Below are 23509 nucleotides of genomic sequence, written 5' to 3' on the forward strand. Positions count from 1 at the left end.
TCAGTTGTAATAAATATACTTTCCGCACAGCTTTTATTAGCTAATTAACTGTACTGGTTCTACTCAATAATAAGAACAAAACGTTATAGACCTCGTACTCATCACATGACATATACCAAACGTTGGTATCTGTTATCTGGTAACTACACATGGTTCACAACATCAACATTCGATATTTTTTTTTCACACTGTATATTTTACTTATATTATTTTCAAATAACTTTTGGAGTACTATGCACACCAAAACATTACAATTTGAAATAGACATATTTTTTGTTGTAACAGGTTTTTAATTTCACATTATAAATAACATCTATTTCTTTCAAATAAGCGGCCTTCGTCTATAGATGCTGAATAATTCTGTATCCAAATGAAATTTAATCCAAGCCATGCACTTAAGTATCTATTTACATCCAGCAATATAACTTTTGAAGCCATATAATAAGGTATTTCTCTATACTCGATTTGAAAAACTGGTTTGAATTCTTTGTGTATTTTTGGCTATCTAACGCTCAGTCAAGTGATAAGCTTAGATATGTATGTATGTGTCAAAGTTTAAGTAATAATCCATTTATATCTCAAACATTGTTTTCCGGTTTATGGATTGATAACCGATTACATAGTGAAAGGTATAATAAAAGAAATTATCCTAAGGGGAGGGACTCACATGACACTGTAGGTATATAGAGAATCATAAGATTTGATATGGTGTTTGAAACCCGTTTTACATACTTAAATCACTTTATCGTAGGCTACTACTGCTTCTGTTTCTCTGTTCTATATTCTTCTCAGCAGTACCATATCTGTAGCTTACATAAAACACGTGCCAGAATGCAGATTATCACGAGAATGTATGAAGAACAGAAGATTTTGTTTGAAGTAGTTTTATTTTTGGATATTGATTGTTATCCTAATTAATCAAGCTCAAAAACTTGTGGAATACCATCTGTAGTAGTACACATGCACTATTTCTATATCTTCCTGTATAAAAGTTATGATTTTCGATACGATCCTGGTGAAATCGAGTTCCCCCTCTGGGAAGTCATTTTTCGAGATAAAATTATTTTAGACATTAAATATTTTAATATTTAATTTGTGTCTATCATTTACTTATTTTTCTGTTGTATTGCTGTTGTAATTAACTTTTTCTGATGTTTTTCGACTAAGTGTTTCCCTTAGCTGAAATGCTAATGCAATTTAGCGATGTTTAAAAATTAAAAGAGTATTGATTTCTAAAAAGTTCTTAATTTAATAATTCTCTAAAATTACGAAGCAGAAAAGAATTCGAGAATAAGTTAATACTTTTATCTGGTTAATACCTTGCAGACACCCTGGTCAAAGATGAAGAAACTTCAAGTAATATCAGCCATTCTGCTTAATGTTTACTTTCTATCATGTAAAAGGTATGCACCATTATCTAATATATTATGCCACGTACAAGAGTTTCGTTTTTTGTAACAGTACAAAGTGTTACTACAATAAATTTATTTCGATGTTTAGTAAACTTTATCAGAAAACTGTGTTAACGTTTAAAGTTTTGTTGTTTCAACCTAATCCAAAGTAATTATTACATGATAAAATGTATTATACAGGGTGTTCGAAAATGAATATACCAAAAATAAAATTTAATAACTTTATTGTCATTTGAGATGACAACAAAAATTGAATATAACTACAAGTGGTAGGATTCTAAATTTTACTTTTAGTAATTATTAGACCTCTAAATTTCTTATATAATTTGCTATAATTAATCTAATTCTGCGTAAACATTTTTTTCCAACAAAGCAATAGGGATGGATAACATATCATCACGAATCAGATGTTTCAGTTCTTTAAAGTCTTTTGGTTTTTTTATGGTAGACTTTTGTTTTCAAAATGCCCCACAGATTAACAGGCTGGTTAAAGCACTCGATTCGTAATCCGAGAGTGGCAGGTTCGAATCCCTGTTACACCATACGTGCTTGCCCTTTCAGCCATGGGGGTATTATAATGTGAAGTAAACAAACAGATTAACATCTAATGGAACATCTGGCAAACAAGAGAACCATTTGATACATCTTCTCCTATAACTTCAACTCTCTGGAAAAGTTTAGTTTAAAAACACTTTAACAATTGGAGTAAAGTGGAGTGGTGCTCTATCCTGTTGGGAGATAGCTCTTTGTAACAAGCCAGTAGTTTCTCGGAGTTGTGGAATAAAGAAATCTTATAGCATAAGATTTATCACAAAGAAACAAAAACAAACAAAATACAACAAAAGAGAATTCACAAGCTTACTACTTGTATTTATACATAGATCAGAATGTGTGCTGGTTGACCCAGTATTACAAACAACCAACATAGATCAGGATGTGTGCTGATTGGCCTTCGTAGCTTAGTTCTACATATAAATACAAAAGTTATCACAGTAATGTTTTTAATTATTAAAATGCAATAATTCGTCTGTTGGGTGTCATGCTATTAGCACTATTTTTTGCCGTAAACGAATTTACCTATTTAGTCCTGAATCATGCCCTATTCTGTCATTGTATTGGATAATTTTGCACGGATCGTGACGTGAAATATTTTGTTTTATGTTTATGAGTGAATGGTATGTTTTATTTTGACATGTTTGTTTTCACTTGATAAGAAAATAAAATCGGTATGAAATTTAAAGATGTGTAGTGAATCACATAAACACGTCTGACTAACATTTATCGTAACACATATTATGTTAAATAAGTTTCTTTTAGGAAGATTATTGTATAATATTATACAATAGTAAAGTCGATTTGAAACAAAAACGTTCAAATATATACAGTAAAACATGCACTGGGTATCCGAAAATGAATATACCAAAAAGAATTATGAATAACCAACCAGCACACATTCTGATCTATGTTAGCGCTTGTAATACAACACAGCAAGCCAGTACATATTCTGATATATGTTGGTAGCTTGTAATACAGAGCAAACTACTACGTATTCTGATTTATGTTGGTATCTTGTAATACAGAGCGAGCCAGTACATATTTTGACTTATGCTTGTAGCTTATAATACAAAGCGTGTGTTTTTCTTATAGGAGAGCTACATCGAGCTATCTGCTGAGCCCACCGAGGGTAATAGAACCTCTGATCTTAGCATTGTAAATTCGTAGACTTACCGCTGTACTACCGGGGGCCAATACAAAGCGAGCCAGTACATATTCTTACCTATGTTGGTAGCTTGTAATACAGAGCAAGCCAGTACATATTTTGACCTATGTTTTTAGCTTCCTCTAATCAAATGTTAATGATAGTGCAACAGATTAGCATGTGGTTTTTGACATGTTTGTGATAAACTACTTTATGTTTTTGTGCTCCTATTGACAACTAAGCTATCAATCCATGTCTTTTACTTGACACCAAACACAATTATAACTGCGTGACGATTCATACAAAAATAAGAAACACTAATAGAATTATGTTAAAGTTGTTGTATTTGTCATTTACACATCATACTGGTTTATGTTTAAGCTACATTCCAAAGAACTGACTTACAAAGAAATATTAAATGCCATAGGTGTGTACGTATTTTATGTACATCGATTTAGAACCATACCTATAACTAAAGCTTAGATACAGAACATTTCCACAGTACGAGAATATATTATTAACAATTCCAGTAGATCTATATTGTAAATATTTACGATACGTAACAAAGTGAAATCCGAGAGTAAATGTTATCTAACTGGTCCACCTGGTTTAGGGCTTTACTGATTACTGCCGTTTAGGGTGTATTGATATTTGGAGTTGCTACCATGAGAGGTAATATAATCCCATGATTTGAAATTTTAGAAATTTAAATAACGTAACAAACAAACCTTATTTCTTCAAAGCTTGGGATTGTTTTCAACATTTTGTGAAGGCTTATTTTACAGGAAAAGCTTTACCCTTTATGTTCAATTTATCTAGAAAAATTATATTCTCAGTTTTAAATAACTATTACCTTAAATTGTTATTTAGTTGCTTATATTTTAACCTCTAGTGTTATTTCATTAAGTTTTAAATTACAAAATTATCCACAAGGTATTAGAGATGAAATGCAAAAAAAGGTCATTTCAAGATTGTAATTTCTTATAATTATAGGAATTAAAAAATTATATCTATTCACATCTGTTTGACTACTTCTTTTCTACACACATGTTTATTATTATTAGTTTTGTCTATTTTATGCTTTCAGTGAAGAAAATTTAGATTTTGACGGTATCCTTCCCGAAAACCCTAAAGATTATGACCGGCTTCAACCGCCAAAAGAAAATGGTATGCTTTTAAAAATTTTGTGGATTGAGTAAGTTTACATGTTTGTTTTGTGTCATATAAAATCCTGAAATTGTGACGTGTGCGACATCATTATCCAATCATTAATTCTAACATTATAAGCACCTTTATCTTACTTCTGTGGTACCAGGTGGGTTGATGGAGAACGGTTTGTTGTGTGAAAATTCTAATAATTCTAAGTTTACAAATGTGCAAGACTGATTTGCTATAGGAAGTTTAGCTACGATATGATTGTATTAACTGTTTTCTGAATGTATCTGATACTTCTTCTTTCTTTCATAGCTTCTCGTATTTACTTACAACATTCTCCTTTTATGTCACACTTTACTGGATTTTAACTGTCACTGACCTTGACTAAAGAAAGTTTGTCATGTGAACGATCTTTTCTGTGGCCAAATTTATAAAAGACAAAAAAAGAAAATAACGTCAGATTTCTTTTCCCGTTTTCCTCAATAATTGAACTTCTTTAGCGTTGCGTTCAGTAAGGTAAATTGTGTCAGCTCAGAATATTTAATTTCACTTAATTTTACAAGTTATGATCATTCCAATTTTTAATTTTTTAGACATAAGCGTTTCCCTTTTAAACTGAAGCTGATCTTCTTATGTTATCGTCAACTGTTTATGATTGTATTTTTACTAGCATAGGCCTAAAAAATTATTTTCTCAACAGAAAAGAACATTGAAAACATTTTTGTAGCAATCCAGCAAATTAGTTTTGTATGAAAAAAATGTTTTTAGTTAAACGCAAAGCTACTCAACGTGATACCTGTGCTCTGTCTACTACCGCGGGTACCAGTTCTAGTGGTATAAGTCCGCACACATACCACTGTGCCAGTCGTGGGTTTATATGAAGAAAAAACAACAACAATTTATTAAAACCTATCAGCAAACGAAAGTTTTTATTAGCGAAATAACTGTTTGCTAGTGAAACCGTTACAGTTTCTTCTAATATATAAAAGCCAGTACACTGATTAGTTTAAAGTGGCTTATCTGAAGTGGTCTCCAAAATAAATAAATACTACATTTTATTTTATATTTGTGTTATATAATTATCCTTATTGATTTAACTGTAATCTAATATTTTCGTATTGGATGCATATAAGCACACTTTAAAGACTGTTCCCTGATTTTCAATCAATACACAAGCACCACTGCTCTTACACATTGGCCGCACGTGGGATCCGTCAAAGAATTAAGATTAAAACATTTTTATTTTGTTAACAGACTAACGCATTCAAGTGTACTCATTCTTATAATTTTAAATCAATCGTGTATTTCTACTAATAATATTGAGTTTCGTACAAATACACAACTGGCAAGCAAAATTGCTTGAGCTAAAAATCTGAAATTTAACAAATGAGATAACACAGCTTACTATCAAGTTATCAAAAAAATTCTTTAGAATCCATAATTCAGTAACACCTTTCAAAACGTAACTTGGATGTAAAATTAGGACTTAGAATGTCATATTTGGCATTTTCTAAAGGTAAACGATTTATTTCACCAAAACATTTCATGCCATAAACACTTGCAGAACTTTTACTTTGTAGAATCGATCAAAGTTACATATGTACAAAACTATGCAACCAAAAGAAAGTTATATTTTGCGGCTAATGTTTTGATGACACAATTTAAGATTGTTAAATTATCTAGCCGTAACTGCTTCTTCATACTTGAAACTTAACAATATTTTACAAACAAAATTCAAAGTCCTTTCAATAGAATGATTCAAGAGTTGGTTTCAGAATTTTGCGTAAAGCTACTCGAGGGTTAACAGCGCCGTCTTCTAATTATGAGCTAGTAGATTCTATGAAAGGCAGCAAATAAACAACATCCACCTCAAATTTTTGGACGACTCTTATCTCATCGAACAGTAAGTGTTTCGTCACACACGATATCGATGGGTGGAGCGTGCCCACAAACGTTAACATACATATTTTATTTTTAGACTTTTCCCTTGTTCTTACTTAAAAGGTATGATCGATTTCTGATCTTTAAAAACAAATGAGATTGTTATCAAATATATATATATATATATATATTAATAATGAAGTGGTGGAACAGATAGGAACATATCTAATACTTTATCTTCTGTGAATTAATATATTTCAACAAATGCTTAGAGAACTTAATAAAGTGTGTTAAACATGGGATACATAAACGATGTTCTACTTATAATAGTAGATAATAAATGTAAAATTCTTCAAAATATAAAATGCAGTTGTTAGTGACAAAGGTTTTATTGTCAGTGCGATTTTGCTTTAGTATATTTATAAAATCCAAAAGAAATGCTGCAGAAAACTGAAACTGAATTGTTAATAATGCTAGCAAAACAATATGCATTGTTTTAAAGATTAAATTGAAAATAATTTAATTTGGTATTTTGAAAATTAAATCACAAAATAAGTAAACTTGGCGTTGGCAATCAATACATGGTTTAATAAACAAAACAATGAGAAAAAACTCTCTGTGGGAGAAGAATAGCCAATATTAAACAAAACAATGAGAAGAAACTCTCTGTGGGAGAAGAATAGCCAACATTAAACAAAACAATGAGAAGAAACTCTCTGTGGGAGAAGAATAGCCAACATTAAACAAAACAATGAGAAGAAACTCTCTGTGGGAGAAGTATAGCCGACATTTCTATTTATTATGTAATTTTTACAAACCTTATTTTTTATTCAAATGATATTTTTATTTTTAAACAGCATTGTTTTTGGGTACTTTGAAGATGCTAATCTGTGAGGTTTAATCTTGTAAAAAAGATTATGTGTAAAGCTAAAGGATTAATAGCTAGGTTTAAAGTTTGTAATAATTCCCTACAATCTCTTACGATAACTATTAATTTTTTCCCAGGTACTCACCAGAATAAGAACTTTCTTTTTCTATATATTAAGAAATACGAAACGTTTCATAACTATATGCTGTTTTTTCTCATCTGCAGGAAAACCAACAGTGGTTCGGTTTCATGTGACTGTTCTGAGTCTGGATACGGTAGATGAAGGATCAATGGTATAACTTTAACTGTTTTCGATAATTCTAATCACACTAAAAAGAAGACAGTTTTAATTTCTCTTAATAATTATTATATATATTTTGAATTAATAATCGTTAAAGTACTTACAATATCTTGGAATGTTTAGGTTATTTATAGCTAATAATGTGGGTTAATGCTATGATACATAAAAAGTATGTGATAATAATGGTCAGTTGGGACAATACTGAAAGGCGCTCATCTATTATTATGTTCACAATATTCCTAAAAAGTGAGCAATAAGAAGATAAGTGAAAATCGTGTACGTTCACACCCGCACGCATAATTTCATTCTGTTAGTTTATCGACGTCTTCTATATATATATATGTGGTCGAGATATATTTATCTAATGCCAAACAAATAAATTGATTGGATTTTTCAAAGTACATTTTAAAAGCCTAAAATAATTTTATCTGCATTTCAGACATACGTAGCAGACATCTTTATGTCTCAGAGTTGGAAGGATTACCGACTTCGACTTCCAGAAAACATGACTAGCTATTACCGACTTCTCCCTGTGAGTTGGTTAAAACGGATGTGGCGACCGGACTGTTTCTTTAAGAATGCTAAGAAAGTCACCTTTCAAGAAATGACGATTCCAAATCATTACATCTGGTTATATTATGATAAAACTATTCTTTATATGGTCAAGTAAGATCTGTTTTCGTTGATATTGCTCTTAATAAATATCAGTGAATATTGTATACAAATTGTATCTTACACATATACATATATATATAGGTATATTATCGGGATTCCAGGTTAAGTAGATTTCATCAGCACGAATATAGCTAATTAAATGATAACAAAATATTTCCATTCTTTTAGGTTTTCAATGCATTTTACGTTGATAAGGCTCAAAAGAACATGATGCATTTGTAGAAAACTTGCAAGAAGAGGAAGCGATTGGTTTAAACTAACTGGCACCACTCTCGTAAATATAATGATATTGAGTGAAAACGTCCTGCATTTCGTATAAAATACCTAGTTACTAGTACCTATAAACTTATCTCCCTATTTAGAATCGAGGAAAGAAATGAAAATTACAAGTTGTTTGCTCTCATGCTCACCTTTAATATCTTTCTGTGTTTAATCTTTTAGAACATTTCTGTTGCATTAATCGCAAAATATCTTTTTGCTTTTGAAAGGAATACAGGAGAGCATTATTAGTTCGCTCTTTAGTAACGAAAAGGAACAAAAATTATGCTCAAGTCATTTTAGGCTATAAATTGTTCAGCCGATGTCTTAAAAACGTATATGTAATGATTGGTGGATTTTTATTTTAACTATAACCACTCCGTGTAAGTTGAGGTAGTGGCTGTAATTGTTTCTAGTAACATGGTGGGGTCCATATAATTAAGATACAGCAAATCAACAGTTCATTAGCAAGTGAGATACTTGATTAAAGCAGGTGTTCCATAAAGACGATCAGAAACATCTCATTAGCTCCAGTTATTTGGATAGGAAACAAAGATAAGATAATGATAATTAATTACAACACTAATGAGTATGTTTGATGAATTACAATCTTGATACTAGTAGCTTTAGTTATACATAGTTCCACGCCAAGAGTAATTTGTGTGACACGAATTTTTATTTTTCGTTATTGACACTTTAATACGGGAAAGACTTTATTGAAAAACAATGTTGAGAAATAAAGACTAATTTTTGTGTTTCAAAAGTAGTCTTAATCAAAATGTTTACATAATGTTCTATATTTATGTTATTCTCTAGATGCATGAAGTAGTTATTGAGTAAATACCTAAATAGTAACAGATAAGGTAGCATATGAACAAACATGTTCGAGTTGTTATTCTTATCTATATAAGTTGGTTTTGAGCATTTGTTTGTCAAAATCACACGTGCCCACCTGTTTTGTATAAAACATGTACCTTTGGTATCATCTTTTTTTCGAAACATATCAGGGTATTCAGAAAAATAATGAATAGGAGACTGATCAAACAAGGCTATTTTGCAACAATAGCGTGTGTGTTTTCATATAGCAAAGCCACATCAGGCTATCTGCTAAGTCCATCGAGGTTAATCGAACTCTGATTTTAGTGGGGGACACAACAATAGTTATCTGTAAACAACATTAACTAGAATTCGCCTTTGTCACCGTGTTACTTGGACAAGACTGTATGCTAATTACAGAATCTCATCTTTTCAAATGTCTCCCGCTTTCGTCTTTTTAAAATTGATAGTAAGATTCGTGTTTGCCGTTTATCTGGAGAACGGATGAGTGAAAATTGTTTTACTAACAGGAAACACATGGAATGCGGTGTAGTACATGTTTTGGCAGTTATTTACCATGGTAGAAAGGCTGCTATTTATATCCTCTAGGAAAACATCAATGGCGCCTACTACAGGCATCACATGGAAATGATATGCTAGGAAAAAAGTTCTGCAGTAAATTAGTGTTATAGGAGAAGAATGCTCACAGTGCACATATTGTATAAGATTATCTCGATCAGGAAGACACTACAAGATTGTCATGGTCAGCAATGTCTCCAGATTATAATCCCATTCAGAACTGTGGTGTAGAACTGAGCCGGATAATTACTAACCAACGACTCTAAACTAGCTAATATATTTGAGTTACAGCGTCTTCTAGTGATAAGCTGTGATGAAATTATGGTGGATTACATCAAAATTTACATTGCCTTGCGGAGGTTATTAGAGTACGAGAAGAATGAACCAGCCAAGTACTGAATTTCGAATGTGAACTAATATAATACAATGTTTTATATGTACTCACTATATACATTTTGAAAAGGATTTGTTGTGATAAGTGAAATACAGAATTACACATCTTTCTTCAGGTGTCTGATAAAATTGGTTGCTGTTCTAACAAATCGTTCATGATGTCCATAGAGCCTGTCTCATTTTACAAGTTACATACGTAAATGTTTAATATAACAGACATTTCTCAGTTTGACAGTGCTAAATGTGTTTGTCTTCCATCTTAAAAATAATGATCTTATTTGTTACAAATATATAACATTCTGGTCAAAACTGGGAAATAATAATAGTGTTCGATAGTAAGATTTCCTGTAAATATTTAAATGAGATAACTCTTTGACCATTCTCAAATTTTTATGTTTTTAACAGTATATTATAACACGATAATGTTTTAAATTCGAAATTAATAACATCTTTCAGTATTCTTGGCTCCTTAGTTCTTACTGTGTTATATTCCATTCCCTAAATATAACACTAATAGACGGTATGATTATGCCTGATTTTATTTCTACTAAATCCAAACTTTCAATTACCGATGATGTTTCAGAAGCAAATTATATTTTATAGAAACTGAAGTGACATTGAGCAGATGTGATATTGTCTTTCGTGTTGTCTTTAATTTAGCAAATGATATTCCATGTGACGAAAAACTTTGACCAAATATTAGTTCAGTGCCCTTTTGACTACAACGCACAAGCAGAATTATCTTATATGACACAATATATCACTTTTCACCTAATTTCTTCACAAGCGAGCAATGAATTATTACTATATACTTTTTAAAGCACAAAACAATTCTTTGCCCAGTTGTTACTTCTTACTGAGTACAAGAAAAACTGTTAAAACGCAATCTCAGCTTTAAAAATTTCATATATCTTTTCGAAATGTGTCTGTTCAGTTTTAACAGATATCTGAAAACTAAAACAATAATACGAGTGGTTTAGAATGTTACATATTTGCGATCTATAATTATATCTTGTGATTTAGAAATAATTATTAAAAATAACGATAGAATGAACAGATATCACTAAAGATGTATATTAGTTCGAATAATCTATACAAGTCCGATTAAGTTTTACTGTCAATTGTTAGAAAACATATATTCTTAGTGAAAGTTTAAGATTTAGATATGATATTAGTTAACTTTTTATGCCACTAACAAACATCGTCCACCCGGCATGACCAGGTGGTTAAGGCCCTCGACTCGTACTCTGAGGGTCAAAGGTTCGACACCAAACATTCTTGCCCTATTCGTTGGTAAAGGAGTAGCCCAAACGTTGGCGGTGGGTAGTTATGACTAGCTAGCAATCGTCCCTCTAATCTTACACTGCTAAATTAGGGATGGCTAACGTAGATAGCCCTTGTGTAGCTTTGCGCGAAATTAAGAAAAAAACAAACAAACAAATATCGTATCTTTGTGTTTGGGAATTTCGCACAAAGCTACTCGAGGGCTATCTGTGCTAGCTGTCCCTAATTTAGCAGTGTAAGACTAGAGAGAAGGCAGCTAGTCATCACCACCCACCGCCAACTCTTGGGCTACTCTTTTACCAACGAAAAGTGGGATTGACCGTCACATTATACACCCCCACGGCTGGGAGGGCGAGCATGTTTAGCGCGACGCGGGCGCGAACCCGCGACCCTCGGATTACGAGTCGCACGCCTTACGCGCTCGGCCATGCCAGGCCTTCGTATCTTTGTGACGCACCCGTTTCATCGGAGATTCAATAATCTATAACTCTTAGTATAAAACTACATGGATAGAGTCTTTGTTACGATAGCTACCTCTGACACTTTGATATTTTTAATCTATATGTAACACGACGATTAATGTTGTAGTTAAAACTGCGAGTCATTGTTATCGTCACAAGATGTCGAAAATTTCTATATTTTGGACACCAAGCTATTAGGATATTTGAGTATAAGTTGTTACATAAATCATACTTAAAGCAGTTGGGCTATAAGTTCTCTAAATTTTTGTGTGTTTTTACGAGTAAATCTGTGTCAAAAATCGATAACATAAAAGTCTTCTGCACAGAAATCTCTGAAAAAACGATAATTATTAAGAAAGGAAAAAAGTGTGATTTCAGACAATTTTTTCTGATAAATAAAGTATTTGAAATTGTCTATTGTCGATGTTTTGAGGTTATTTTGTTAAAGAAATACATTTTACTTCATTAAGTTTTATGCTATTAATATATGACTGCTGCAAAACTGAATAAACACGCAGTTTATTTGAATTTCAGCTGACTTACAAGTTGACTTGTATCTTTCCCAGAATATATTTCTTGAAAAACAAAGCTTTTTTCAGATGCTCGTAATATAAACATGTCTCTTAAAACAACAAATGAATATTTCCTTCCATTTTTTGTTCATCGCGGTTCCTAATACTGTTGCTTCTCTCGATTTATAGGTTGACTCTGTTGCTTTCTTGTGCTATGAAATTCGAATCTTATCCTCACGACACTCAAACTTGTTCATTAAAAATCGAAAGTTGTAAGTTTGCTTTATATTAACTTATATTTATAAAGAACTGAGCTTGTGACTTTATTTATGCAATTGTAGAAATGTATATTTTATTTTCCTTTTAAAAACGTCTTCAAAAATATATTTAGATTCATCTCTAATATATCTTCTAAGGATGTAAAATAAATTATTCACTAAAGCATTTACAGCAACATCATATCAGACAATAATTTAAGATTTTATAGCACATATGAAATACCGCTCTTTTTTAATTTTCAATGTTATAACATATACTCACAAGAGGACATAAATTTAATTTTATCTACGAAAGTTGTATACAAAAATCACTGAAGTAAAAAACTAGTCAACATTAAGGTTATAAATCAATGATTTATATTCAATATTCAAGAATTTGCCTACATTTACAAAAGCAACATAAACTTCCCATTTCAGTTAATATATTTTATGGTCAGTTACATTTTCTGGGTCCCTTAGCCTACCTTTTTATGAGGAAATGCAATATCTGACAGATTATGTACTGTGCCATTTTAAATAGTTCCTATATAATCTGAGAAAGAGCTGTGCGACTGTGATAAAAAAAACACTAAAAACGTGGAAAGTCGTAGCAGCTGTTTCATTTTTTGTCCCTCATTTTCCACTACTTCTATTTTTATATTAACAGTATTTTTGCAGGTGAAAATTTAAATAATTTGTTATTAACACATAACATTTTGAATCATATGATATCAAATTCAGCTATAGCAAGTTAATTTAATCAGCATTATATAAGTGTTACTAGAATATATTTGAAAAGAGCATTAGATTATAGATAAACAATATAAAAGTACGTGTATTTCTAATCCTACGAAAAGTTTTATATTCTACAACATATAATGAAGCTGAAAGCATAGTAAATAGACTAAAATATAACAAATGTACTGATATCGATAATAAGAGAATTGCAGTTTTGAAGAATATACAGATTATATTAATAGGTGATGCTAATCGATTGCATCTGTCTAGGATTTTCTTTACTAGTTGCTGTTGCGTCTCTTCTTCAAATTAAAATGAAAATCTAAGCAATCAGCTCGAAACACTTTGTAGTTAGATGTAATCCATTAATATCACCTTTTCAGTTTAATTTTCTCCATTAGGCTATTATAATACGCATATTTAAAATTTATCTCTGGAATCATAATTTCTTCTAGTGAGCTCAAGATAGCTAAAGTAATTCATATATATGAAAGTTGAGATGAAAATGATTTTGGAACTTAACGCCCAATGTCAGTATTACCTGTTTTTTAAAAAGAAAATGTTGAAAAAACTAGAATGCAAAGATCAAACTCATTTCTGGCGTAATTATAGCTTGATTATAAGAAACCTTTTGTGATGGACATGTTTTGTTAGATTTTATTCATAAATTTATTTATCATTAGATGAAAGTAAAGCAAAAATTATCATGATTCGTAATATTGACATAATGATATATTATGTGTTATTTAGAAAGTAAGAAAATAAAGAAATTAAAGGCTTGGCTTTAATGTGATTTATTTATAAAAAGAATAGAAGATGTATATGTAAAGATATATTAATTCACTACAAGTAAGTATTGTATCCCACAAGGATCTGTTCTAGGACCTACAGTATTTATATATGATTTTTTAAGGAAAAAACTACATGAAAACATCATATCTCTTGTTAGGGATATTGCTGTAACTCATAGTACAGATACATAAAAAGATATGATGATTTCAACTCAAAACTGGAAATAAAATTGTAAACTACTAAAAATACTAAACTATATATTTAAATACTTCGAAAGCAAAATATCAGGTCATCCATTAAGTAATGTCCAATTTTAGTTTCAGAAAACGAGAAAGAATTTCAAACATTTTTAATGTTAATTAATCAATAATATATGTTTCATTATTATTAATTACTTTCTTTCAACAATTCACAAGCTTCTAAATGCTACTTCTATAAAATTCTTGGGTTTGGAGGAAAAGTTTAACATCTTCGTGTGTTCCAAGCTCTTTTCCACCAAGATAGTTCTACAAACTTCGAATAGACGATAATCATATGGGGCAAAGTCTGGAGAATAAGGAGAATGTGGAAGTTTTCTCATTCTAGGTCTTCAAACTTTGCAGATGTGATCCTTGCTGTATAGGGCCGTACATTATCGTGGTGTAACACGACACCTTACGACTGATCAAAGCAGGCATCTTTTTCTTTCGGAGCAACATTCAACTGCTTTAACTGTTGACAATAGAAGTCTCATGTAATCATTACACTGAGTGGTAGCAACTAAGAGTGGATCACATCAACAATATCCCACCAAATGCTTAACAAGACTTTCCTAGAGTAAAGGTCCACTTTGAGCTGTGCTTTAGCCAGTTTTTCCTGCACTGAATCATTGTCGGTGGCGCTTAACATTTTTATAAAATATTCACTTTTCATCTGTAGTTACTAATCTGTGCGATAAAAGGTGAGTTACCTTCACGAGAATGCGGAGAAGTGTGAATGTCCACTCTTTCTCTAAGATTTGCTTCTATCAAATCATGGTAGACCCCATTTTGCAAGTTTTGACACCTTTCCAAGCTGTTACAGATGCTGATGGGCTGTTGACGGGTTGAATTAAGTTTCTGTGCTAGTTCTTCAACTGTTACAGCACATTCTTTATCAAATGCAGCCAGCAGCAAGTCATCACCAAATTCAACAGAACGACCTGAACGTGGTGCATCTCTAAAGCTGTAGTCACTTGATATGAACTTCTGAAACCACCTTCGACATTTTCTTTCATTGAGAGACTCCGCATTATAAACACCTTGAGTGTTTCGTGTAGTTTCTGTTGCACTATTGCCTTTCTAAAACTCATAAAGCATTATATGCTTAATGTGCTCCTCAGACACATCCATCTTCATAAGGATTTATTTGATTAATGATCTGAAAAAGTGGAATCGGGTTAGTTAATTTTTCTTGTCTGAATATTTTTATACTCGTCCTAATATCTATTTTAGTCATTACAGCCTTCTACAATGGCAGAAATGATGATGCACTTTCTGTATTAAATTTTCGGACATTACTTACGGGATGACTTGATACATACATTTCAAGATAATGTGTGAGAGACTGAAAATATCTAATTATTAAATGCCATGATAAAAAAATCTTATGATATGAATCCAAATTAACCGAAGAAATAAACAGTTATATTAAATATATTTGAGATAAAATATAAATACAAAATAAGACATATATATATACTATGTACATTTTATTACACTAGAATGTATTGATATGAAAATGTTAAAGACTATACAATATTATAGTGCTACGGAACAGTAATGTTTTGCAAAACAAGTATCCCCAGTAGCAAGCACAGTAGTATGTCTACCGATTTAGAAAGTTAGAAAATAGGTTTCGATATTCGTGTTGGGTTAGCTCAATATTTAGCTTTGTGGTTAACTGTAAAAAAGATAAACAAGTTTATAAATATAATTATACAACATAGAAATTACTTTAAAAGTGATATTTATAAATGTAGATTACTGAATACCATTCTAACATGGTTAAATCATATAATGAAGTAGAATACATTTATTAAAATAAAATAAACATAGTATAAAAATCACGGATTTAAATATTATTTTGTTGCGTAGAAAAATAAATTATTCATAACCATCATAATTATGTGTCTCCGAAATTTTTAATGATTTATCAAAACAAATAAGAAGTGGAGAAAATTTAAATAATTAACAAATACATAATTATTTAACATAGAACATTTTAAAAAGCTACAATTCTTAAGCAATATTATTTATAACTTTATATATAAGGATTACTGTACTACAGCGTTAGTTTAATATCCCGTATAAGGGCGCTTTCAATACATCAAAAATATGTATTTTATTTTTAATTTCTGTATAACAAGAATGAAGTATATTGCTACCTTAACATAAATATTATTTGCTATTTCGTTTGTTTTTCTTATCTAATTATTAAGTAACCAAGGCAAGATTTGCGAAAAATAATGCATAAGCAAATTTGGTGTTTGCCTCGTATATGAGAATATATATTCTCAATAGTATCGAGATAAGAAAAGAATCATTCATATCACAGATGAAATAAAAAAACAACAACAGGAGCTCTTGAGCAGACATCTGAGAAAATATGATTCATCAAGCGTGGTACTCTTTATCATTTCGAGGGTTTACTTAACTGCAGAACCAAAAATAAACTTAATAAATGGAATTAGTAGCAAATTAACCTATGAACTTCAAAGTATAAAAGCTGTAAGAGCTGAATTTTTTCACTGTCTGTTTTAATGTAAAATACTTTTTTCTTTCATATTACAAACATAAAGATGAACATTTCCCGCGTGTGGAAAAAAAAATCCATCTTGGTTGTTGATGCCTATACATTTGGTATCTTTATTTTATGTATTAATGTTATCATCTATTTATCATTTATTATAATTTATTTATTTATTTTATGGAAATAAATATATTATATATTGTACGTATTACATACTATATTGCTCTATGTTTGGTCTTCCTGGCTTAGTATCATACACTACGGATGATCTCGTATTCGACTGGGAAGAGCATATTCCTTTAGTGGTAGATGATTCAATCGAATTACCTCAGCATAATCTGGTTGAAACCAAGCTAGGAGACTGTACTCAGATTTATTCAACAGGTAGCGTATTATCAGTAGCATTTTGTGTCTAAGTAAAATATATAAGCTATTTGATATTGGTATAAAGTGTATCTGTATTGTCAGATATTTCAAATTTTATATAATAACTGGGATTGAAAATAGAAAAATAACGTACTGCAACAAACAGTTAGGTTAAAAATTTGCTTTTCATTGTTAGAAGTTGTCAAACTTTACTAATAAATTTAAACAAGTATAATACTAAATAGCGCTACATGCTGGGATGATTTTTTAGAACGAAAGAAACAATCTTTCTTACATTTAATTAATTATAAGAGAATATAATATTTTATAGAATTCAATTAAGTAATTGGATAATTATGTATCTAAGGGAAAGTTTGCTTTTTTAACAGTTAGGTTAAAAATTTGCTTTTCATTGTTAGAAGTTGTCAAACTTTACTAATAAATTTAAACAAGTATAATACTAAATAGCGCTACATGCTGAGATGATTTTTTAGAACGAAAGAAACAATCTTTCTTACATTTAATTAATTATAAGAGAATATAATATTTTATAGAATTCAATTAAGTAATTGGATAATTATGTATCTAAGGAAAAGTTTGCTTTTTTGAATTTCGCGCAAAGCTACTCGAGGGCTATCTGCGCTAGCCGTCCCTAATTTAGCAATGTAAGACTAGAGAGAAGGCAGCTAGTCATCACCACCCACCGCCAACTCTTGGACTACTCTTTTACCAACGAATAGTGGGGATTAAACATCATATTATAACGCTCCCACGGCTGAAAGGGCGAGCATGTTTGGTGCGACCGGGATTTTAGCCCGCGACCCTCGGACTACGAGTCGAACGCCTTAACGCGCTTGGCCATGCCGGACCCATCTTAGGAAAAACCTCTTTCTTTGTTAACGTGCAGATGACCTAAGAGGTCAAAACGTTGTTCTATGCTTTAAAATTAAAAGCATACCCATGTCAGGCGTTCTGAGAAACATTTTTACTTCAAGTGAATTTCTCGTCATCACGAATTGGATAATTAACCTTTTTAGATATGAAGGTGCAACAACATGATTTAGTGCAAAAACGTTTTTGTTTGGTTTCCAGCAATTTGCATTTTTTCTGGCATAGATTTAAAGCTTACTTTTTTATTTGTTGTCTATTCATATAAGCTACGTAATATTATATATTTAAAAACAGCTGGTATGTGTAGAGAAGGCGCTAATAGAGGAGCGAACAGCGTTTCGACCTTCTACGTCATCGTCAGGTTCTCTACCCATACCAGCCGTTTTTAAATATATAATTTTCTCTACAAGTGGGTTTTCTCGTCATCACGGATTACAAGCTACATAATATGTTCTAATCTTACAGCTATGTACATCTCTGGTCCATTCTCCTCCTTCTTTTTCCTTCATTTCGTTCTACGTAAAATGTGATCTTGCCGCTCTTTGTTTCAAATGTTCCTCCTTTAAGATATCATAGCATTTTCAAATAATTTTCATCAGTGTTAAGAAGTCTCCTTCTCATTCAAAAGGTATATTCAATTATTTACCTAAATAATAATACGGGATTAAGTCATCAGCTCCGTATATAACAGTTGATAAAATAAAACATATCTGTAACTTAATGTTACTTTACAGTTTGGGATAAAATATTGTTACCTTCAGAGACAGTTCCTTTAATTAAATTCTTAATATACTTTTTCAGGGAATTTCACTTGTATTAAGGTGATATTTACGTTAAAACGTCGTCTGGGTTACTACATGTTTCACACTTACATTCCTACCTGCTTGATCGTCATCATGTCCTGGATCTCTTTCTGGATCAGACCGGAAGCTGTCCCTGCTCGTGTCACACTCTGTGTTACAAGCCTGTTGACGTTGTCAACCCAGCATGCGCAGTCACAGAAATCACTTCCACCGGTGTCCTATATTAAAGCAATTGACATTTTCATGATTTCTTGCACAGTATTTGTGTTTGGCTCTCTAATGGAATACGCCTTAGTGAATATTTTAATAGGAGAGGCCGAAGAAGAAACAGTAGTGAAAATGGCATTAACTAACGTCGTACCACTCAACAGGGTTTCGGTACGTATAATTTTATGTACGTGTTTAAGAGAAGGTATTCGGTACTAAATGGTTAAATCGAACAACAATTCAATTTTTGCTTGTAAAGTTATCAGTAAAGTAAAATAATAAATACCTCTCGAACTGAACTAAAACTGTTTCCCAATATCATAAGCAAGGTTAATAAGGATCCTAAAGGTATAGGTGCCCCAAACAAAATACAAAAAATGTGTTATTATTATCAGTGAAAAGTATTCTGTATTTGGTCAGAGTGTGAATACTATTATTAACAGTAGTATTGTAGTAATAATTATTGATAGTAATATCAATGATAATAATTATTAATAGTAATATCAATGATAATAATTATTAATAGTAATATCAATGATAATAATTATTAATAGTGACGACCCACACGTCGACAAAATCCCCCTGGTGCGGGCAAATCAACGTCTGACTGTCAGGGAGCTTGCTGAAGAGTGTGGGATATCAGTTGGATCTTATTACGAGATTTTGACCGAAAAATTGAAGATGCACCGCGTTGCTGCGAAATTCAGCCCTCAGAACTCGTGAGTTTTTGGCCAAACACTCGATCACTGTTCTTCCCCACCTCACCTGACCTTGCTCCTTGCGATTTTTTCTTGTTCCCCAAACTCAAAAGACCCTTGAAAGGAAGATGATTTGAGACGATTCCCGAGATTAAGGCAAATGCGACGAAGGAGCTGGAGGACATTACAAAAGAAGCGTACCAGGACTGTTTCGACAAGTGGAAACACCGTTGGGATAAATGTGTGCGTTGGGGAGGAGAGTACTTTGAAGGGGTCCCAAACCTGTAACTTCTAAATAAAGTACATTTTGTTTTATGACGTCAGTCCGCGTATTTTTTGAACAGACCTCGTATCTTGATTAAGTACATTAATTTTAAAATCCATTATTTATTCGCGCTCTTACTTTAAAAATAAAATAAGAGGAATAAATGTGAAATTATCAGAAAAAACAGAAAGGAAAGAATGTTAACGTCATTATGTATTTTAAGTGTTGCACATAATTATAAAATACTGACACGATTAGTTACTACTGCTCAGTTTTGATGCCCTGACTACTATATTTTCTGTGTTATACGTGCTGAATACGACCGATCTTTCTTGAAGTTGTTTTTTAGTCTAACACTAAGATATACAAATTTCATACAGTGGCTGTGTAAACACTGCAAACATGCTATGTAAAGTTAAATAATTAAAACCACTGGGAATAACATCAGCGGGATGTAAGTTTAAGATGGTCTTCGTACGTTAGTGTAATACATTAGTAACAGTAGTGAAAATGGCATTAACTAACGTCGTACCAATCAACAGGGTTTCGGTACGTATAATTTTATGTACGTGTTTAAGAGAAGGTATTCGGTACTAAATGGTTAAATCGAACAACAATTCAATTTTTGCTTGTAAAGTTATCAGTAAAGTAAAATAATAAATACCTCTCGAACTGAACTAAAACTGTTTTCCAATATCATAAGCAAGGTTAATAAGGATCCTAAAGGTATAGGTGCCCCAAACAAAATACAAAAAATGTGTTATTATTATCAGTGAAAAGTATTCTGTATTTGGTCAGAGTGTGAATACTATTATTAACAGTAGTATTGTAGTAATAATTATTGATAGTAATATCAATGATAATAATTATTAATAGTAATATCAATAATAATAATTATTGATAGTAATATTAATTATAATAATTATTAATAGTGATATCAATGATAATAATTATTAATAGTGATATCAATGATAATAATTATTAATAGTGATATCAATGATAATAATTATTATCATTATTGATAGTAATATTAATGATAATAATTATTAATAGTGATATCAATGATAATAATTATTAATAGTGATATCAATGATAATAATTATTGATAGTAATATCAATAATAATAATTATTAATTGTAAACAACATGTTATTTATGTATAAAAATAACAAGAGAAAAAGTATTGTGAAGGAAACTGAGCACGAGTAGATGTCCTATATGTCTTTAAAGACGTTGTAGCTGTACTAAAAGTATTTCACTGAGTGCTGTTAAATTTGACGTTACCCAGTTAGAAGGGTGAAGTAACTCAGCCATGACACTGTCAACAGAACACAACTTATGGTCAAATCTGGAGTACTTTCACTGTTGTTTCAAATGTCGGATGTTATAATTATTATGTTTTCGAATAGATTTAAAGACATCATATGAAAAACAGTAGCGTCTTCTCTGTCTTCTCTGTCTTCTCTGTAGCGTCTATTTATTAAAATAAATAAGCTATTAATAGCTAGTAACGATAATTCCGAGCTACAATTTAATAACGTAGAAAATATATTAATATTTTTATAACTATGGTTTTGATAATTTTAATATTTAATTGCTTTTTAAAGCCACTAGGTTAAAAATAATGACCTGTGGATAGGTAAAAACCTGAAATAAGTGAAGGGCATAGTAGCCTCAAGTGCTGTATTTGTTTCAGAGATCATTTTTGACAGGTCGGGTTTGAAATACACACTTCTTAAGATTTAATTTTTAATTAAGTGAATATTATATACCGTATTAGAATATATTATATGCATTATATAATAAAATAAGAGGGAATCCTTAATAGCCGCGTTTTAGAACTTATGCCGAGCTTTATTCATTTAGATATATCAAAATAACCCTAATTCGCCTATCTCCGCTCCCTGTTAACCATTACAGACTCAGTAATAAAAGATGCTGGTATGGCTACTGTGGCAGTTATTTAAAATGACAGTCTATCCTGTTATTCGGTTCAAGGTAGGTGTTAAAGTAGGTATTGCTGACTAATTACTCTTTGGTTACTGGTTAGGTCTGAGCCCTAGGGGGTTCTACATTTTTGGGTATTTTATGTACCTAAAGAAGTCGTTCATTTCAATTCCTGTTGCACTTAAGATATTTTGGTTCTTTCTAAGGCTTGTCAAGGTGATTTCATTATCTACTGAATTATCTAGTGTTAGTCTTAAATGTAACCAATAATAAAAAGGTTTAATGCTTTTTTACTAAATAGTTTATTCGTTAACAGCTATTTTAGCTAATTTCTAAATTAACGTCATTTATATATGCACATTTTTGTCAATACAGGAAGATGAACCGCTTCCAAATGGGACTGAAAGAAGAGTGAACTCTTCCACCGTACGACGTACGAGAGAACAGGCACTAATGATTGATAAAGTATCTCGAGTTGCTTTTCCTCTGCTCTTTCTAATATTGAACGCCATCTTTTGGTCAGTTTTTCTCATTCCTTCGCTAGAGTAGGTGCTTCTTATAATCAATAATTGTTACCAAGCCAAAAACAATTTTCTTTCACCGAAAAAAATGCTTTGACAACAGTTCTTCGGGAGATAAAGTTGGTTGGATAAAGGATAAAAATGAAGTTTCCCTAATTTTAGCTCTAGCAGTAAAGATTCTTTCTAGAAGTTGTATCTTCAGATGTTCCATGTATCTTTGTAAGAAGAAGTGAGACATGAAATCTTTATCTTTATATCTTACAAATTCTATATATTAATGTACTATTTTGAAAGCTCAATGTTTATTAGTAACACCTAACATGTTTCCACATTTCAATGGTTTTTAATAATAAACATTTTATACGTCAAAAGGATGAATTTTAATGCTTTGCTTATTACTTAAAATCAATGCAGATATTCAAGTTGAACACTATATCTTTTGGGAAAAAAAAACAGAACTTCGAGACGAATAATCTTGTAACCACATCTTCTATTTGGATTATGTTGGTTTACGTAACACGCTATGAATATTTTATTTTCAAACATTTGTAATAATACGGAGGCACTGCGATAGTCACTATCATAATTTAAATAAAGGCAAACAAAGCGTTTGTAAAAGTTGGTGAAAAAATAAATGGAAAGTGATGCACAAGTATTGAGAAAATGTAGCGTCATTTTCACACTTCTGTTGAAGGTGATGCACTGGTCTTGAGAAAATGTAGCGTCATTTTTACACTTCTATTGAAGGTGATGCACTAGTCTTGAGAAAATGTGGCGTCATTTTTAAACTTCTATTGAAGGTGATGCACTAGTATTGAGAAAATGTAGCGTCATTTTTACACTTCTATTGAAGGTGATGCACTAGTCTTAAGAAATTGTAGGAACATTTTAACACTTCTAATTCAGATAATATTGGAACACTCAACTAAATCTTAACTTGTTGGACGATAGATTTAAAGGTC

The 23509-nt window shown here is 31.3% G+C and overlaps 1 protein-coding gene across 1 annotated transcript; it reads left to right on the forward strand.

The window, feature by feature from the left end:
* Nucleotides 1-1330: 1330 nt before the first annotated feature.
* On the forward strand, nt 1331-22601 carry LOC143224086 (glycine receptor subunit alpha-2-like). Its single transcript, XM_076452546.1, has 8 exons — nt 1331-1403; nt 4199-4278; nt 7241-7308; nt 7756-7982; nt 12484-12566; nt 17100-17234; nt 18909-19288; nt 22402-22601. Exons 1-8 carry the CDS (start codon nt 1342-1344, stop codon nt 22573-22575), a joined length of 1209 nt encoding a protein of 402 aa, XP_076308661.1. The 5' UTR covers nt 1331-1341; the 3' UTR covers nt 22576-22601.
* The last annotated feature ends 908 nt before the right edge of the window (nt 22602-23509 follow it).

This window comes from Tachypleus tridentatus, chromosome 8, assembly GCF_004210375.1.
Source record: "Tachypleus tridentatus isolate NWPU-2018 chromosome 8, ASM421037v1, whole genome shotgun sequence".
Taxonomy (NCBI): Eukaryota; Metazoa; Arthropoda; class Merostomata; order Xiphosura; family Limulidae; genus Tachypleus; species Tachypleus tridentatus.

What these genes read in the sequence shown, in the direction of transcription:
- LOC143224086 (XM_076452546.1), top strand. Translation starts at nt 1,342, where the DNA reads ATGAAGAAACTTCAAGTAATATCAGCCATTCTGCTTAATGTTTACTTT. An exon ending in TCAACCGCCAAAAGAAAATG is followed by an intron (nt 4,279 to 7,240) that starts GTATGCTTTTAA and finishes TCTCATCTGCAG; the next exon opens with GAAAACCAACAGTGGTTCGG. An exon ending in ACTATTCTTTATATGGTCAA is followed by an intron (nt 7,983 to 12,483) that starts GTAAGATCTGTT and finishes CTCGATTTATAG; the next exon opens with GTTGACTCTGTTGCTTTCTT.